The sequence below is a fragment of the Pelodiscus sinensis genome, chromosome 7 (assembly GCF_049634645.1).
Source record: "Pelodiscus sinensis isolate JC-2024 chromosome 7, ASM4963464v1, whole genome shotgun sequence".
Classification (NCBI taxonomy): domain Eukaryota; kingdom Metazoa; phylum Chordata; order Testudines; family Trionychidae; genus Pelodiscus; species Pelodiscus sinensis.
This window is the reverse complement of record NC_134717.1, coordinates 17,028,660-17,043,172: the sequence shown is the minus strand read 5'-3', so window position 1 is coordinate 17,043,172 and position 14,513 is coordinate 17,028,660. Positions and strand designations below refer to the sequence as shown.

At 41.2% G+C, this 14,513-nt stretch overlaps 1 protein-coding gene across 1 annotated transcript in view; it reads left to right on the top strand.

Moving 5' to 3' along the window:
- The window catches only part of TMEM163 (transmembrane protein 163), a 173,667-nt gene that overhangs the window by 78,433 nt on the left and 80,721 nt on the right, over positions 1–14,513 (top strand). Inside the window, exons 3-4 of the mRNA XM_075933280.1 lie at positions 8,922–8,965; positions 10,165–10,256. Of these exons, the coding sequence (XP_075789395.1) occupies positions 8,922–8,965; positions 10,165–10,256 (136 nt within the window). The remainder of the gene's footprint in view (positions 1–8,921; positions 8,966–10,164; positions 10,257–14,513) is intronic.

The following is a 14,513-nucleotide window of genomic DNA, read 5'->3' as shown; positions in this document are numbered from 1 at the left end:
CAGGACTAGTGGCTGTAAACAAACTTTATGGGACCACTAGAAATTTGGCCATATCCATAAGTGGACATCCAGATAATTAAAATCATGCTGGACCATGGATGTTGCCAGACCAGAGGATGCAGAATTAGAGAGGTCCAACCTGTACAAGTTATTAGCCCTTTTCATTCTCTCACTCAAATTGGTGCACATATCTAATATACAAACATCCATTACTCTGGGCCTAGTTCTGTTCTATTGCAAAGAGGCAACTTCTCGCCACATGTTCTTGTATCATGAAAAGAAAAAAAAAAAAAGGACAGATGGAAAATAATAGTAGTAATGTTATTTTTAGAGCACCCCACCGTCACGGCTTTGTACGTTAAACAGCAAAGGATATAATAGAGTGCTTCTCTGCTAACCCGCAAACCTAGAAAGAAGTAATGGGGCTCTTTGTCAAAATTGGAAAGAGAGATATTGAAAAGGAAGGTAATAAGTACAAAGACCAACAGTGATTTTTCTTTCTGGAACCACCGTTGGAGGTGAACATGCATTAAGATTTTATTTTAAAACCAATGAAAAACACCATGAGATTGGTTGGTGTGAAAGGAATGGCTGAAGGTGTTTGAAGGAGATGGGAGGTAGACCCAAGACAGAATGAGAGTGGAAGCAGGGCCGACTTATCTATTAGGCACAGTAGACACAGTGCCTAGGGCCCACGATACTTTTAGGGGCCCATGAAAAGGTTTTAATTTCTTTTAAAATCAGAAGAAAAAAATGAACTTTTAGGGTCGAAGAAAATGTGTTAATTTTTTTTCTCAAATCAGACAAAAATGAAACTTTTAGGGCCCATGATTATCTATTAAATGTTGCCTAAACCAAAACAAAAAAAGTTGAAGTATTTAAAGTTATATCAAAATAATTTTTAATATTGATATTATTATGGTGGGAGGGGCCCATAAAGGCAAAAGTGCCTAGGGTCCATGAAAGTCATAATGCGGCCCTGAGTGGAAGGGTGTGTGAGAGAGAGAGAGAAAGGAAAAATAAGAATGAGGGGAAAGAACCACATCAAGATAGAAAGAAGAGAAAAAAAGTAGAGTGGAAGGAAAAGGAGAGAATACATTTTAGAAGCTCAAAATTCAGCATTGATTGTTAATATAAATCTTAAAATAAAACACTTTCTATTGATTTATTATCTCTGTCTGCAAGCAATGCTATTTCTTTACAATGATTAAGGGCTGGTTGCCAGGAGAGTTAAAGGCCCAGGTGATGGGTTTTGCCTCATAATATTTAGTCACTCACTAAATTACCATTTTTAGTATTTGTGAGAGCTGTTCCCAACTCAACATGTTTCTGAGAGGGGCCCTGCTAGATGCAGGGATAGACATCTTTTAGTTACAGTTGGCTCTGAGAACCTCAGCATTTTTAGCTGTGGTTGTGGCTATTTCTGCATGCTTCACTGCTTTGTACAGTATGTGATGTTTGCTTGTCTCTTGCTTGACTGGACTGAGGGTTTATCCCATTCCTGTTTTTCACCCCTCTTGACAGTTTGAATATACAGTATATTAAGTCAGTGGTGGCCTTTAAATGTTTAATAGAGTCTGTCTGCCAGCTAAGGACAGGCTGAGATGAGGGGCTAACTTAATTCATAGTGCAGTTTATTGTATCTTATTGAATTACAAGAGGGATGAATCTAGCTTTGTGCTTTTGAAATACCTGAAATTTAAAGGTGGTTGTTCAAACTATTAAACAAAACCAAAATATGGGAATGTACTGTTCAGGGCATTATAGCAGCTTGCAAGAAAAGGAGTGGCAAGAACCCTATGACTTGGTCATTTTGAAACAAGCAGGTAGAGAGCAGTGCTTCATATGCAGTTAGCTCCGAAATAAAACACGCAACATTTGTTGTGTAAACCATACTCTTTCAAAGAACTCTACATTCACTTTAGAATGAACTTGTGGTTAGGGAATAGGAATAGAAATCAGAAGGTATAGACCAAAATTTTCCAACGTGACTGCCTGAAATTAAGCACCTAAATTCATGCTTATGCATGCATCAGGATTGATTTTTTTAAAATTTTTACCAACTGATCAAAACTATTTATATTTTAAGAATGCAGCTGTATTTAATTAGGCTCATTGTAGGGGTCTTTTGGAGCAGAACTTGCCTCTAGATATGAAGAGTATCTGGATATTTTGCTTAGGTTATTTAATTGCTTGACAAATGAGCATTTCATAATAATGGAATTGATTATATACTTAGAAGACCACCTTTAATTTCTTTGAAAAATAAAGTCAATGGTTAAGATGAGGAATTACTTGACCTTTTTCAGTTACCATGATAAATTGTAACATTTCAGTGACTTTTGTTTCTCTCTTGTGAGAGAGAGCTACCTAGCAATGTGCGGATACTTATAGTAGCCATTCACCCCAAGATTGGTAACTATTTCAATAACTTCCCTGATGTCATTAAAAGAAGAATAAGTTGTCATGGTTAGATACATTAGCATTCAAGGTATTAGATGCAGTAATAGGCTATGTCATTAGCCTTTTGTCTCTGAATATTGTTCCATATTTAGATTACAAATTAAATGAGTTTGCTGGTATCTATCAAAGAGTCCACATCACAAAGCCAGTATGTTATCTGATGCCTTGGGCATTTTGTCAAAAAGACCAGGATTAAATTAGCAACGATTAAGATCTAGCGTCAGAGCTAGGGTGATGGAAGATTGCACGTGCCAGGGCTATGGCCACCCTTAATCAGTACTGAAGGTAGTGTTAAACCAAGTAGCAAAAACAAAACTCAGAAGATATATTTAACATTGTCCCTTTTTAGCATAAAGATTCTAAATCTGTCCTCATTAAGAGGAAGTAGATTAGAGTGCCTACCATTGAACAGGTGCCAAATAAGTAACAAGTAAGAATAGCAATGGTTTTGGTGGGGGATTTCATTTCAGTCCTCTACATCACAAAAATTTCTATCTCAATTGACACACTTTGTAGGAGAGTCAAGAGAGACCAAAATCTTAATAGACATACAGATTGAACGATCCTGCCAGTCTTTAAGATGGCCAAGTCAGCAGTGGTGAGAGTCAATGCACTGTTGCTTCCTGTGAGAGAACTATTCTGTGGAATATTAGAACTTTAATCTGTAGAGCTTCTACTTTACATAACATAAGAACGGCCATATTGGGTCAGACCAAAGGTCCATGTAGCCCAATATCCTGTCTTCTGACAGTGGCCAATGTCAGATGCCGCAGAGGGAGTGAACAGAACAGGTAATCATCAAGTGATCCCTCTCCTGTCATCCATTTCCAGCCTCTGACAGAGGCTAGGGACACCATTCCTACCCATCCTGGCTAATGGCCATTGATGGACGTAAATTCTTGGAGGTTATCTAATTTACCACCATTCACTGCAGTAGCTACAAATTTAACAAATAAAAAACTACACTGCTCTCACTGGATTAGGTGAGGATTTATGTTCAACTGTAACAAGAAAAATAGGGTCATAAAAAGTGCAATAGGAACCCAAATGAAGGATTTAGGAGTTACAATTTGGGAGTGAGAGATAATTAGCCTTTTTTTGTTAGGCTGTGTCTATATTGGCATGATTTTGCACAAAAGCGGCTGCTTTTGTGCAAAAACATGCTGCCTGTCTACACTGGCGGGGAGTTCTTGCGCAAGAACACTGACATTCTAATGTAGGAAATCAGTGCTTCTTGGACAAGAACTCTGATGCTCCCGCTCAGGCATAAGCCCTCTTGCACAACTGTTCTTCCGCAAGAGTCCAGTGTAAACAGGCAACGTTAATTTCTTGCGCAAGAAAGCCCAATGGCTAAAATGGCCATTGGAGCTTTCTTGTGCAAGAGAGCGTCTGCACTGGCATGGATGCTTTTGAGCATAAGCACATCTCTTTTGCAAAGGCACATGTCAGTGTAGACGCTCTCTTGCACAAATACTTTAACGCAAAAACTCTTGCGTTAAAAGTATTTGCACAAAATCTTGCCAATGTAGACACAGCCTTAATGTGTGAGGAGAGTGTAAAGAATTATTTTGATTAGACTTATGGAAAACCTTTGCACCAGTTCACTCCCGGGGTTAAGAATTTGGGTCAGATTTTCAGCTGATGTCAAACTGTCTATAGTTCCTTTGAGTTAGTGCTATGACACTTTATATCAGCTGAAGGTTTGCCCCATCTACTATATATTTTAGTAACTTTGTCTGTCGGTGGCTGTCCATTTGTCTATATGTCTGTGAACAAGAACTCCTCCTAAATGGTAAGAGCTAGAACCACCAAATTTGATATGAGGCTTCCTCTTACCAGGTCAAGGTGTGGTGGGAGCAGGACAATGGGATATGTGGAAAGTGATTGTTTCACATCTAAGGGAAAGAGAGGGGAGTGATCGTAGAGACAGTTATACTCAAGAATGACCACAGGAGTCACCAAGCACAGGGGACAGTTATACCCATGGTTCTCAACCTGTTATCTGCGGACCCCTGGAGGTCTGACGGTACTGCAGGGGGTCAGTGGAAAGTTTAAAAGTAAGGCTTGGGCCCATCATTTTGGGCTCAATCTTTTTCTTTTGTTCCCTTTCCCAGCGGGGGGGGAGGGAATCTAATCAGTGAAATTTTAATAGATTGAAAAGGAGGCCTGTATGCTCAAAAAGGTTGGGAACCTCTGAATTATACTAATGAAAGACTACAGGGGAGCAGCAAGCGCCAAGCCCAGGGAGTAACCACTGGCCAGCACCACGGACGCCTCCATGGAACAGCTGCTGACCCGCTTTGCAACCCCTGGCACCTCAGGTTGCCCTGGGGAAAAGCCAGCAGGTAGCCTGTGTGGCCTGGGGAGAAGCCAGTGGGCAGCCTGCACAGTCCTCCTTGCACTCTTTCCCCCAGCCAGCCCTGGTCCTGTGCAATGCCAGTTAAGGTAAATCTTCTACAGGTTGGACCTCCCTGGTGTGACACGCTCGGAATCTGGTCAGTCCTGGATTAGGGATTTTGCTGGACCAAGGAATTGACATTTCTGGCCACCTGACACCAGTTCCCTCCAGCCCCGGCCTGATTGCTGGCCTCCTGGCCAGCTCCCCTCTCTCGCTGTCAGCCCCTGAGGCAGCCCCCAGCAGCCCCACTGCCTCCATGCACTCGGTTCCCGCTGCAGTGCCTGGCAGCCCCACCATCTCCATGCACTGGGTTTCCGCTGCAGTGCCTGGCAGTCCCACTGCCTCCACACACCTGGCTCCTGTTTCCTTACTGGGTAGTCCCACTACCATGTGTGGGGCTCCACTGCCTGCTAGCCTGCAGGGCTCCCATGCACTAGCTCTCAGCTGGGACTTTCTGGTCCTGGAACATCCATGGTCCTACAGGACCGTGGATGTTGCCAGACAAGAGAATCCCAGTTAAGAGAGTTTCAACTTGTAGTAAGTTTATATTTTAAATATTTTGTTCATGTTTCTATTAACAATGCAAAAGACCAGGAATGAAAGATGGTCCTGAGAAATTTAACAGAACCCTCTAAAGATCACCTACTCCTCTTCATCAGATTGTTTATTTGTATTACCATAGCACCTAGGAATTCCAACGATGATCTGGGTCCCATTGTGCTAAGAGGTATACAAATACATTGTGAGAGCTAGTGCTTGCTGCAAGAAGTGATAGTCTATCTAGACATGTGTGACCATGCTCTTCAAGGCCTAAGACAAACTACAGGGCAGGCTTGAGTAGGGTGAAGGAGCCTACAGAGTTTCCTCCTCTCCATCTGCAGGGGTTACATGCCACATTCTTGGTAGAGCCACAGTCCCTATTTCTATTAACGTTAGGTGTAGAGAAACCTTTTTGCAAAACGTATATTTTGAACCTATCTTACCTGACACCTACATACCTCTCCCATAATTCTAAAGAAATCACTGGGGGGGGGGGGGGGGGGGACAGATTGTCATTGTCCTTCCAGAATCCACACATGGAGAGGAAATTCCTGTAGGTAGATCTCTTCCAGTCTGTGTGGCACCATCCACCTATTACGCCACATCTCATGGAAATCTGTCCTGGAGGGTAGGTATAGGATACACTCACTGTCCCGCTCCTAGGTTCCTGGGATATTTCGAAAGTATCTTTCGAAAGAGCCTCTTTCGAAAAAGGCTTGCAGTCTAGACATAGCCCTGGTGAAAATCAGTAGAGTTGTGGTTCCCCATTAATGGGCTGCCCTAGACTACTTGGGCAGGGTTTTAGGCATGTATTGTAGAGGAAGAGTATCAGTGCGTAAGAAAGCTGGAGGACTGTATAACCACCACCAGGTGGATTTGAACCTGGGGCCTCTGTTGCTTAGTGTAGGAGCTTCTACAGCTTGAGCGATAACTGCACGTGCACACCTATAATTCTGTAAGCACGTTTCGGTTGCATGAAAGCTGTAGTTGTTGTGCTCTGGTGACAGGAGGACAGAGATGACCCAGCCAGCAGTCCATTGCAATACCTAGCTAAGAAGCACTTCACTAGACATTTGTTTGATTTTCCTCCCCATTGCATGGAAAAGGACCCATAGTCTGATCTGTGCAATGTTTTGGAATGGGAATCCTATGGCTGCGGGACCTGTAGCATGGAAATGCAAAAGTATCATTCCTGCTATAGCCTGTAAACTCTCTGACTGCCTTCTGACTAATCAATGGTGATTTATTAGCTGAGGTTTATTGGTCACATTACCTATCAGCTAGAAGTATTAATAGGCCTGAGGCAAAGCTAAGGGTGCTTTAGCTCTAATTGATTGTTGTTTGGCAGGGTAACTGTGATAAATGGTCTTTTATTGCTACTAGAAAACCAATAAGTAATTAAAGAAAATAAAATGTATTTTTCAGCTGTTTAAAATGTTGATTGCTACTTTTATTATTCTGGCATTCCACCCTGCAACTGCATTTTAGCACCTTCAGGTCTGCCAAGATCTGGAAGTGTATCAATATCTGCCTCCAGCAAAAATGCAAGGGGAACTTTCAACACTGCCATCCCTGGCTTAATGTTTGTTTTCATTTGCTCATGGTTTCACGGTTCTAAAGTGACATGTGCTGCTAAAGTTTGATGAAGATGTATCTGTAATAATGCATGTGCAGGCAGGCAGGGGCCACGTATGCTCACTTGCTCTGTTCAGGCTCTATCCACTTGCCAGAACACCTCTCTGTGTACATTACCATACTGCAATTAAGATCATTTGAGGTGATTGAATAGATAGCTCCCTGCTTTAACATGAAGATACAGTGGTAAGAATAATAGGGGATAGAAATCCTAAAATGATTTTTGGGAGTATACAGTGGAATTAATTTGTTTTAAATCTGAATTACAATGAGAAAGTGCCAGTTTGGCCAGCTGGGATGGGAAGATCATTGCAGGCATGTTCTAGAGATGGTGCTTAGTCCTGTGATGAGTGCAGGGGACTGGACTTGATGACCTCTCAAGTTCCCTTCCAGTTCTTCTGTTCTATGACTCTATGGACTAGTGTTAAAAAGAACTGCACAGTGAAAAGAAGTGAATGTAGTTTGGGGCTGCATAACAAGGGTATGTAGCATGAATATGTGGCTAATGGTTCCTGTGCTATCTGGCCAACCATCAGGAAAGCGTTCTAATTTGTGTAACAAATGAATGAAACAAGCTTAAAATGTGTTCCCTATTTATATACGGACACCAGCTAATTCCCTTTAGGGGAAGGAAAATTTCTTAGGATTGTTTGGGGGAATAAAATGACACTGAAAAGCTGTAAGCCCAGCCTCAATGACATTTTCACTCTGTGTCTTGACATAAAAGCAATACCTAATTTTCAGTATGTCATTAAGGCAAGCGCTCATTAGAGCAGCCCCTGGAAGAGAATCAATACTTTTAGACAATTCCTTCCACTACATATGCATTGCAATGGGGAGGGGAGTATTTGTAAACACCAATCTGGGTGACTTTTAAAATGAATAAATAGCCATTTATTTTTGAATCATGATTTCTCCCTAGATGTACTCCACTTTATTTCCTCATTGAAAACAGGAGCTATATCACTCCATCCGGACTACTGAGCAAGAGCCAAACCAAGCAAACAGGGCTGACCTGTAGTAGGACACAACACCGGCAACAACTATCCTCCTCATGTAATGGTTTTTCCTGCCTGTGGATACAATCTGTACAATGACAGTGATTAGGATACAAAACACAATATGGGCATAGAGAAACGCACAGACTTTGCTAGATGGGTGCCAGCTTTTGATGGAAACTTACTTGCTTGGTTTTCTGCTAGCTTGGAGCTGGTTGACTGGGGACTCCTGGGATTGCCTAGGGAGCAAGGCAGCTAGTTTTTCCAATTGGGTAGCTCCACAGGTGGCCTGCCAGGTTGTCTGGCTCTATGGCTTTTCTGCCAACTAGATGGTCCAGCCAGCAAGGAGCCAGCTGGGAATCTAGCTTACCAGCCAGCCCAGAAGTTTTGGAAGAATTCAGTTTGGGGCTTCTCAAATGGATTTTTTTTTGCCAAAATTTCTGTTCTATAGACAATTTTGCATTTTGGACATTTCATTCTGTTATGGAACTTATAAAAAAAAATCACCTCAAATGCAAAAGAATTCCATGGGACAGAAATTCTGGTTCCCTGCACAACTTTGATCAGAACCTCATTTTGTTTAAACAGCACAATGCCCCTTAATGGCATACTTGGGTACTGGCCTGCTCCCATTTGGAAGAAAGAGGGCCACTCATTCCCTAACTATGCTGTTTCCTATGGCATGCTGTGCGTTCCTAGTAGACTTCTCCATACGTATTCATATGAGAACCTTGCAAGCTGGTTTTGTTGCTAATTTATGCTCTGACTTGTTTTCTATGTATTGTGCATGTTTTTCTGCTTTTCAAAGTGCAGTTCTCCTCTTAAATGAAAGAAAATATCCAAGAGAAGTTTTAAATGTATGCTAAATAGTATTTTCTTTCTTTTAGCTGTCTCCATAATGAGGTACAGTGCATCATCATTTGGATTTGCTGTAAGTAATCTTATAATTACATAAACAGTGAGATGTTATGTTGCACGCAATTTCTGAACCCTGACTACAATTTTTCTTAGCCAAGGAAAGCATCCAGAAGAAAATCAGTGACTGATCATTATTTAAATGTGATGGCATAAGTAATAGGTAAATGCATTAAGGTGGTCTGCTTTCAATTCCCAGCAGACAATGGCATTTATATCAATGTTTAGATATTGCGCTTATGGTGGATGCTATAGCAAAAGCTAAAAGGGAGAGTTATTACAAACCAGAACCAATTTTCCATTGCAAGGTCCTGCAGCATATTTATCCCCTGAGTAAGCATAGGTTTGAGAACCCCAAGATCACTTGTGAAATTCTGTTCCAATTGAAGTCAATATCAAAACTCCCATGGACTTAATTATGGACAGGATTTCATTTTTGGTCTCTAAAAATCTAATTTATTCCCAGTAGAGATTATCTTTAGAGGAAATATTCCTAATTAAATGAAAAACAGTTTGAAAGTCAAATATTTTGTATTTTGAAATTGAAAGTGGGACATTTTTCTGTGGAAAATTTGGATTAGATTTGTGAATTATTCTGGGCACGATGTAGAAGGATTGCTTAACTCACCAATTAAATGAAGCATATACTTTTTTTGTCAGAGTCCTGCAGTTTCTACATTAGACAGCGAAGAAACTCTTAATGGGTCAGTTATTGAGCAGAGATGGCACTGTATCAAAACATGTAAAAAATTTATGTTTTAAGTGTTGTGAATGTGAAGATTTTGCCAAAGATGTGGCATAAAGTGAAACTAAACAGATGATATTCCGTAGCAAAAGTTGTTAAACAAAAATTGTGAATTTGTTGCTGAAATATTGGTGACATTTTTCCTTTTAGATGCCACATAAGAAATACACTAGTAATTGTAAATATTGTGGTGACCACATTATTTCAATAATTATTTTTTAAGCCAAGTAACTCTGTATGCGGGTGGATTATAAACAAAGCTCTTTCCTTGATTGACTGACTGAAGTCTGATATACACTGTTGGGTAATGGTACACAGTAAAGATCATTTAAATGAATGTAAATCCTGCTTTAACTAAATGATTTATTTGGAGCTACTTTGTGCCCATGCAGCATGATTACAGATGCATTGGTTTAACTGCAGTGCACCTTAATAACCCACAAAAGCAATTAACTATGTATTCTTTTCAGTTTGATGCTATCCTGGACGTTTTGTCATCAGTGATAGTTCTGTGGCGTTACAACAATGCAGCTGCTGTGCATTCTGCACACAGAGAATACATGTAAGTAAACTTACCAGGGGTTTTCACTTTGGCAGAAGACCACAGTGCCTTTTCCATGAAGCCAGGATATTATAGCAATAACGAGGACAAAAATGTGAAGATGCCAATACATTTTCATTTTATTTTCATTCATTTTATTGTCACAGGCTTGCAGCTCTGACTCAAACTTTCCTCCCATGAAAATGATTCCACATGATCATTTAATTTAAGATACTAAAAGAATTGACATGTCTCTTTGAAGGATCATGAAAGATGATCTGCAATTGCAACCAGCATTGAATTTGAAAATCTTTTGTTTCACATCTCATCATTCAGACTGGGATGAGTGTCTTGTATGTGATGTTTGTGCTGTTCTTGTTTTGCACCAGAACGAAACTGGGGTCTGACCTGTCAGATGCTGAGCAACTTCCACAAACAATCTTATTAATATCAGTAGGAGTGGAGATTGTATAACCCCTGATGGGCCTGGGTCTGGGTTAGTCAAAAGAAAGGTTGATAGGTAGTTAGATTACATAGCTATGCATACACACATGCAAACTGTTTTATAGAAGCATTGACTGCTGATGTGATGACTAAGGGGTTTTGATCATCTACATCAGTGGCTCTCAAAGTGTGGTCCCATTTTGCAAGTGGGCCGTGGGCTCATTGCTCACCCTCCCCTTACTATGGGGAGCCTGTGCTGGCACTCCAGCCCCATGCTCCCTTCCCCCCACAAGGTTGAAGTGCCAGCACTGGCTTCTCACTGCAGCAGGAGGGGAGGGGAGCCTCGCAGGCCAAATTTGGCTTGTGGGGGAAGGAAGCAGCAGTGTGTGCTGTTGCTCCCCTTTCCCCCAGCTGGGGGAAACTATCTCCCTGAGACTTTCTCCGATGCTCTCAGTGGCTGGAATCATGGCTAATGAACGTGGCAGGGTTGATGCCTGGGTGTGGCAGGAGCTACTGAGCCAGGTAAGCAACCCTCATGCTCAGACATTGCTTTCCCATTCCACTAACCAACCCCTGCTCCCACCACATCCCCACTGCACCTGCACCCTTTTACCCTCAGCCCACTCCTGCACCCAGCCTCTGAGCCAGACCTGCATCCTTACCACCTCTGCACCCATTTTGTCATCATGGGTAGTTGGTTGGTGGTTTGCAGAAAGGTCTGCATTGAGGAGGGTGAACTCTGAGCCAAGAAGTTTGAGAACCATTGATCTACATATAATTTTAACAAAAAAATTAGCACCTGCCAGGATCTGAAGTGTGTTCATGTAATAGTTCTGGCATGAACAGCATAGACAACATTCCTTTCTCCAATCAGCAGTGCATCCAATCACTGCATCTTCTGCATTGACTCACACTGTGGAATTCCCATTGTCTGTGCATATGACAATTGCGGAAGATTCAGTAGAGTAACAAAATAATTATGGTTTGACACAGTACAGCAGTGAGCCATAACCCTGTAGACTAGTTATACAGTACATTTCTTTCAAGAATGGATACGTAAATTAGGCTCTTAACTCCATACTTAAGCATCTAAATAAGTATCGACCAATGTTCTTTAAATACACAAACTCCTGTTTAAGCAACAGGCTTCCACAGCAAACAGGAAGTTTTAACATCTGTTCTAGCGGTATTCCCTATGTAGTACGTTGCAACTAAATGCCATGAAAGGCCACAGGACTGATTCATAAAAATCAACACCCACTTAAACCAGGATTGAATCTGGCTTAGTGTCAACTGAGCAACGCAAAACATTTTTCACATACAATATTGTGGAGTGGTGACAGATGATGATTTGAAAATGGGAGAAAATTACAGGGGTTTTTTTGCCAGAGCATTTTTTTGGGTATATTTTGGCACTTCTTCCTCTCTTTTGCAAAGGCCTGAGCCTGTAACAAGTGATGAAAATTTAAACCCTGTTTCAATGAATTTTAGACAAATTTCAGTTATCCTCTTTGGAGCCTGATTACTTATGATCCTTGGTGGGATTTTGGTGGCCCCAGAAGCTCCTTAGCCCAACAGAGAATAGGACTCTACATCTAAATCCTGAGCTCTTCCATTGAAATGCCTTATAACTTTTTTTTATTTGTCTCAAGGTGTTACTTTCACAAGCAAGTGACTAAAATTAATCTTCCTCTGTACATTTGGGCTTATTGCTCAGACATATCTAGCACGCCTTGGTTTGATAGTATCCCAAAGATTTCCCTCAGTATTTAGTTACCATTAGGGCTGTCAAGCGATTTAAAAAAAATTAATTGTGATTAATTACGCGATCAATAGAGATGATTTTTTTAATCGTGCAATTAATTGCACGCCTCCACAGCATTTCTAAGGGGCAGAGCCATGGCAACCTGGGATCAGCTGGAATCCACAGCTGACCCCAGCTCTGTGCAACGCTGTCCCTTAGAAACGCTGCCACCGCAGCATTTCAAAGGGGCAGCGCGGTGGGACCCTGGGATCAGCTGGAATCCCCAGCTGATCCTGGGCTTTGCTTGTGCTGCCCCTTTGAAACACAGCAGCAGTGTTTCAGCGTTGCATGCTGTCCGGGTTCAGCTGGGAACTCCAGGCTTCTACTGCGCTGCCCCTTTGAAACACCCTAGTGGTGTTTCAAAGGGGCAGTGCTGCAGAAAAGCCTGCAATTAATGTGTGAGAAAAATTAACGTGTTAATTATGGTCTGAATGAATTGCAGGCATTAACGCGCATTAATTGACAACCCTAGTTACCATAGCTAAGAAATCCTTGTTTGCCCAATCTGAGCGTAGTGTACTTTATAAAATGCTTTGCAAAGTAAATAATCCCAAATATGAAAAAATCAACTTGTCTTCAGGCTAGGGATGTATATTGGCAAAGTGGCAAATATATTTTACTTTTTAAATACTTATTTTTAATTTGGCTTGAGTTCACTCTTATGCTATAGGTAAAAGCCCAAACGCATGGGATAGAATAATTGGTTATGCCTTCTGAAGGCATCTAATGTTACAGGATGCTACCAATATTAAGCAAAAGAACATTACCATAGCTTGGCCATTTAGCTTGCTGTTGGATGGGTGATCTGGTCCACTCTCCAGAGCTCTTAAAACTGGCAGAAAATCATCATATTATAGCCATGCAGGAGAGGCAACTGCAGCTGTAAATCACAAAGACAACTCCTGTGGTGTCAGGTTTTCCTGGAGGTACATCTCTAATTTCCTGTTGTATTTAATCTTGAAAGATTATGTAGGAAATTATTTTTTTCCTACATGTTGGGAGTGTGAGGAGGGGGGAGGAATGGGGCTTGTGTGGTGTTTGAGCCCTGCAGGTTATTTATTGCTATTGTACATAATCCCTGCCTTGTATGCTCATAACAGCTCTTGCTCTTTGACCATCCTGAAAATCAGCAGCAGTTGTTTTGGTGTGTGTCAGTGTCTCAGTGGGGAGACCCATTGGTGTTTTAAGGTGCATCCTTCTGCTAGTTGATACCCCCTCCCTCTGAGGAATGTTGGAAATTCATGTGGGAGCTCAAGTTATGCGGCACGCTTATCATGTTTCACGCTTTTCATGAAGCATGCTTAGCCACAGGTTTGTTGCAGTAGGGTGGCACTTGCCTATACCAAACTCCTTTGACTATGTTTGCACCACTTCTGACCTCCTTCCTTATGCATATATTCTAAAGTAAATGAGCATATTTGCCTGAGAAGGATTCAGCCCTTTATTGGCATGGCTTCATTTGTAGCTCCTATTCTTGTGACTGAATTAAATGCACATTAGTGACTGTGTGTGCATGTATTAACCTCTTTGAAGATTCGTCTTCACTCACTTGCATTTCTTGGCAGTTATCAAACAGTTTTGAGTGTGCTAAATACTGTTTTTAAGCTTTGCAGCAAGGATCTGAGCTAAAGCCCACTGAAATCAACCCATTGATTTCAACAGACTTTGGATCCAAAACCAAGTGGTCAGTACTTGGCAGATTCTGTGCTTTTTTTTTTTTTTTTTAAATGAGTCAAATTCAAGACAAAGGATTGAAAAAAGCCATGCATATTTTTATAGATTAATCAATTATGAGGCCAAAAGGGACCATTAAATTGTCTAGTCTGACTGCCTATATATCGCAGGCCTTTCAATTTCATCCAGTTACTCCTGTACGGAACCCAGTAACTTGTGATTGGTTAAAGCCTTCTAAAAAGGTCTTTACCACAAGAGATGGAGAATCTACCATTTACCTTGATAATTTATTCCCACAGCTAGTCACTCATGACTTTTTGTTTGCCTGATTTCTGATTGGAATATATGTCTTCAGC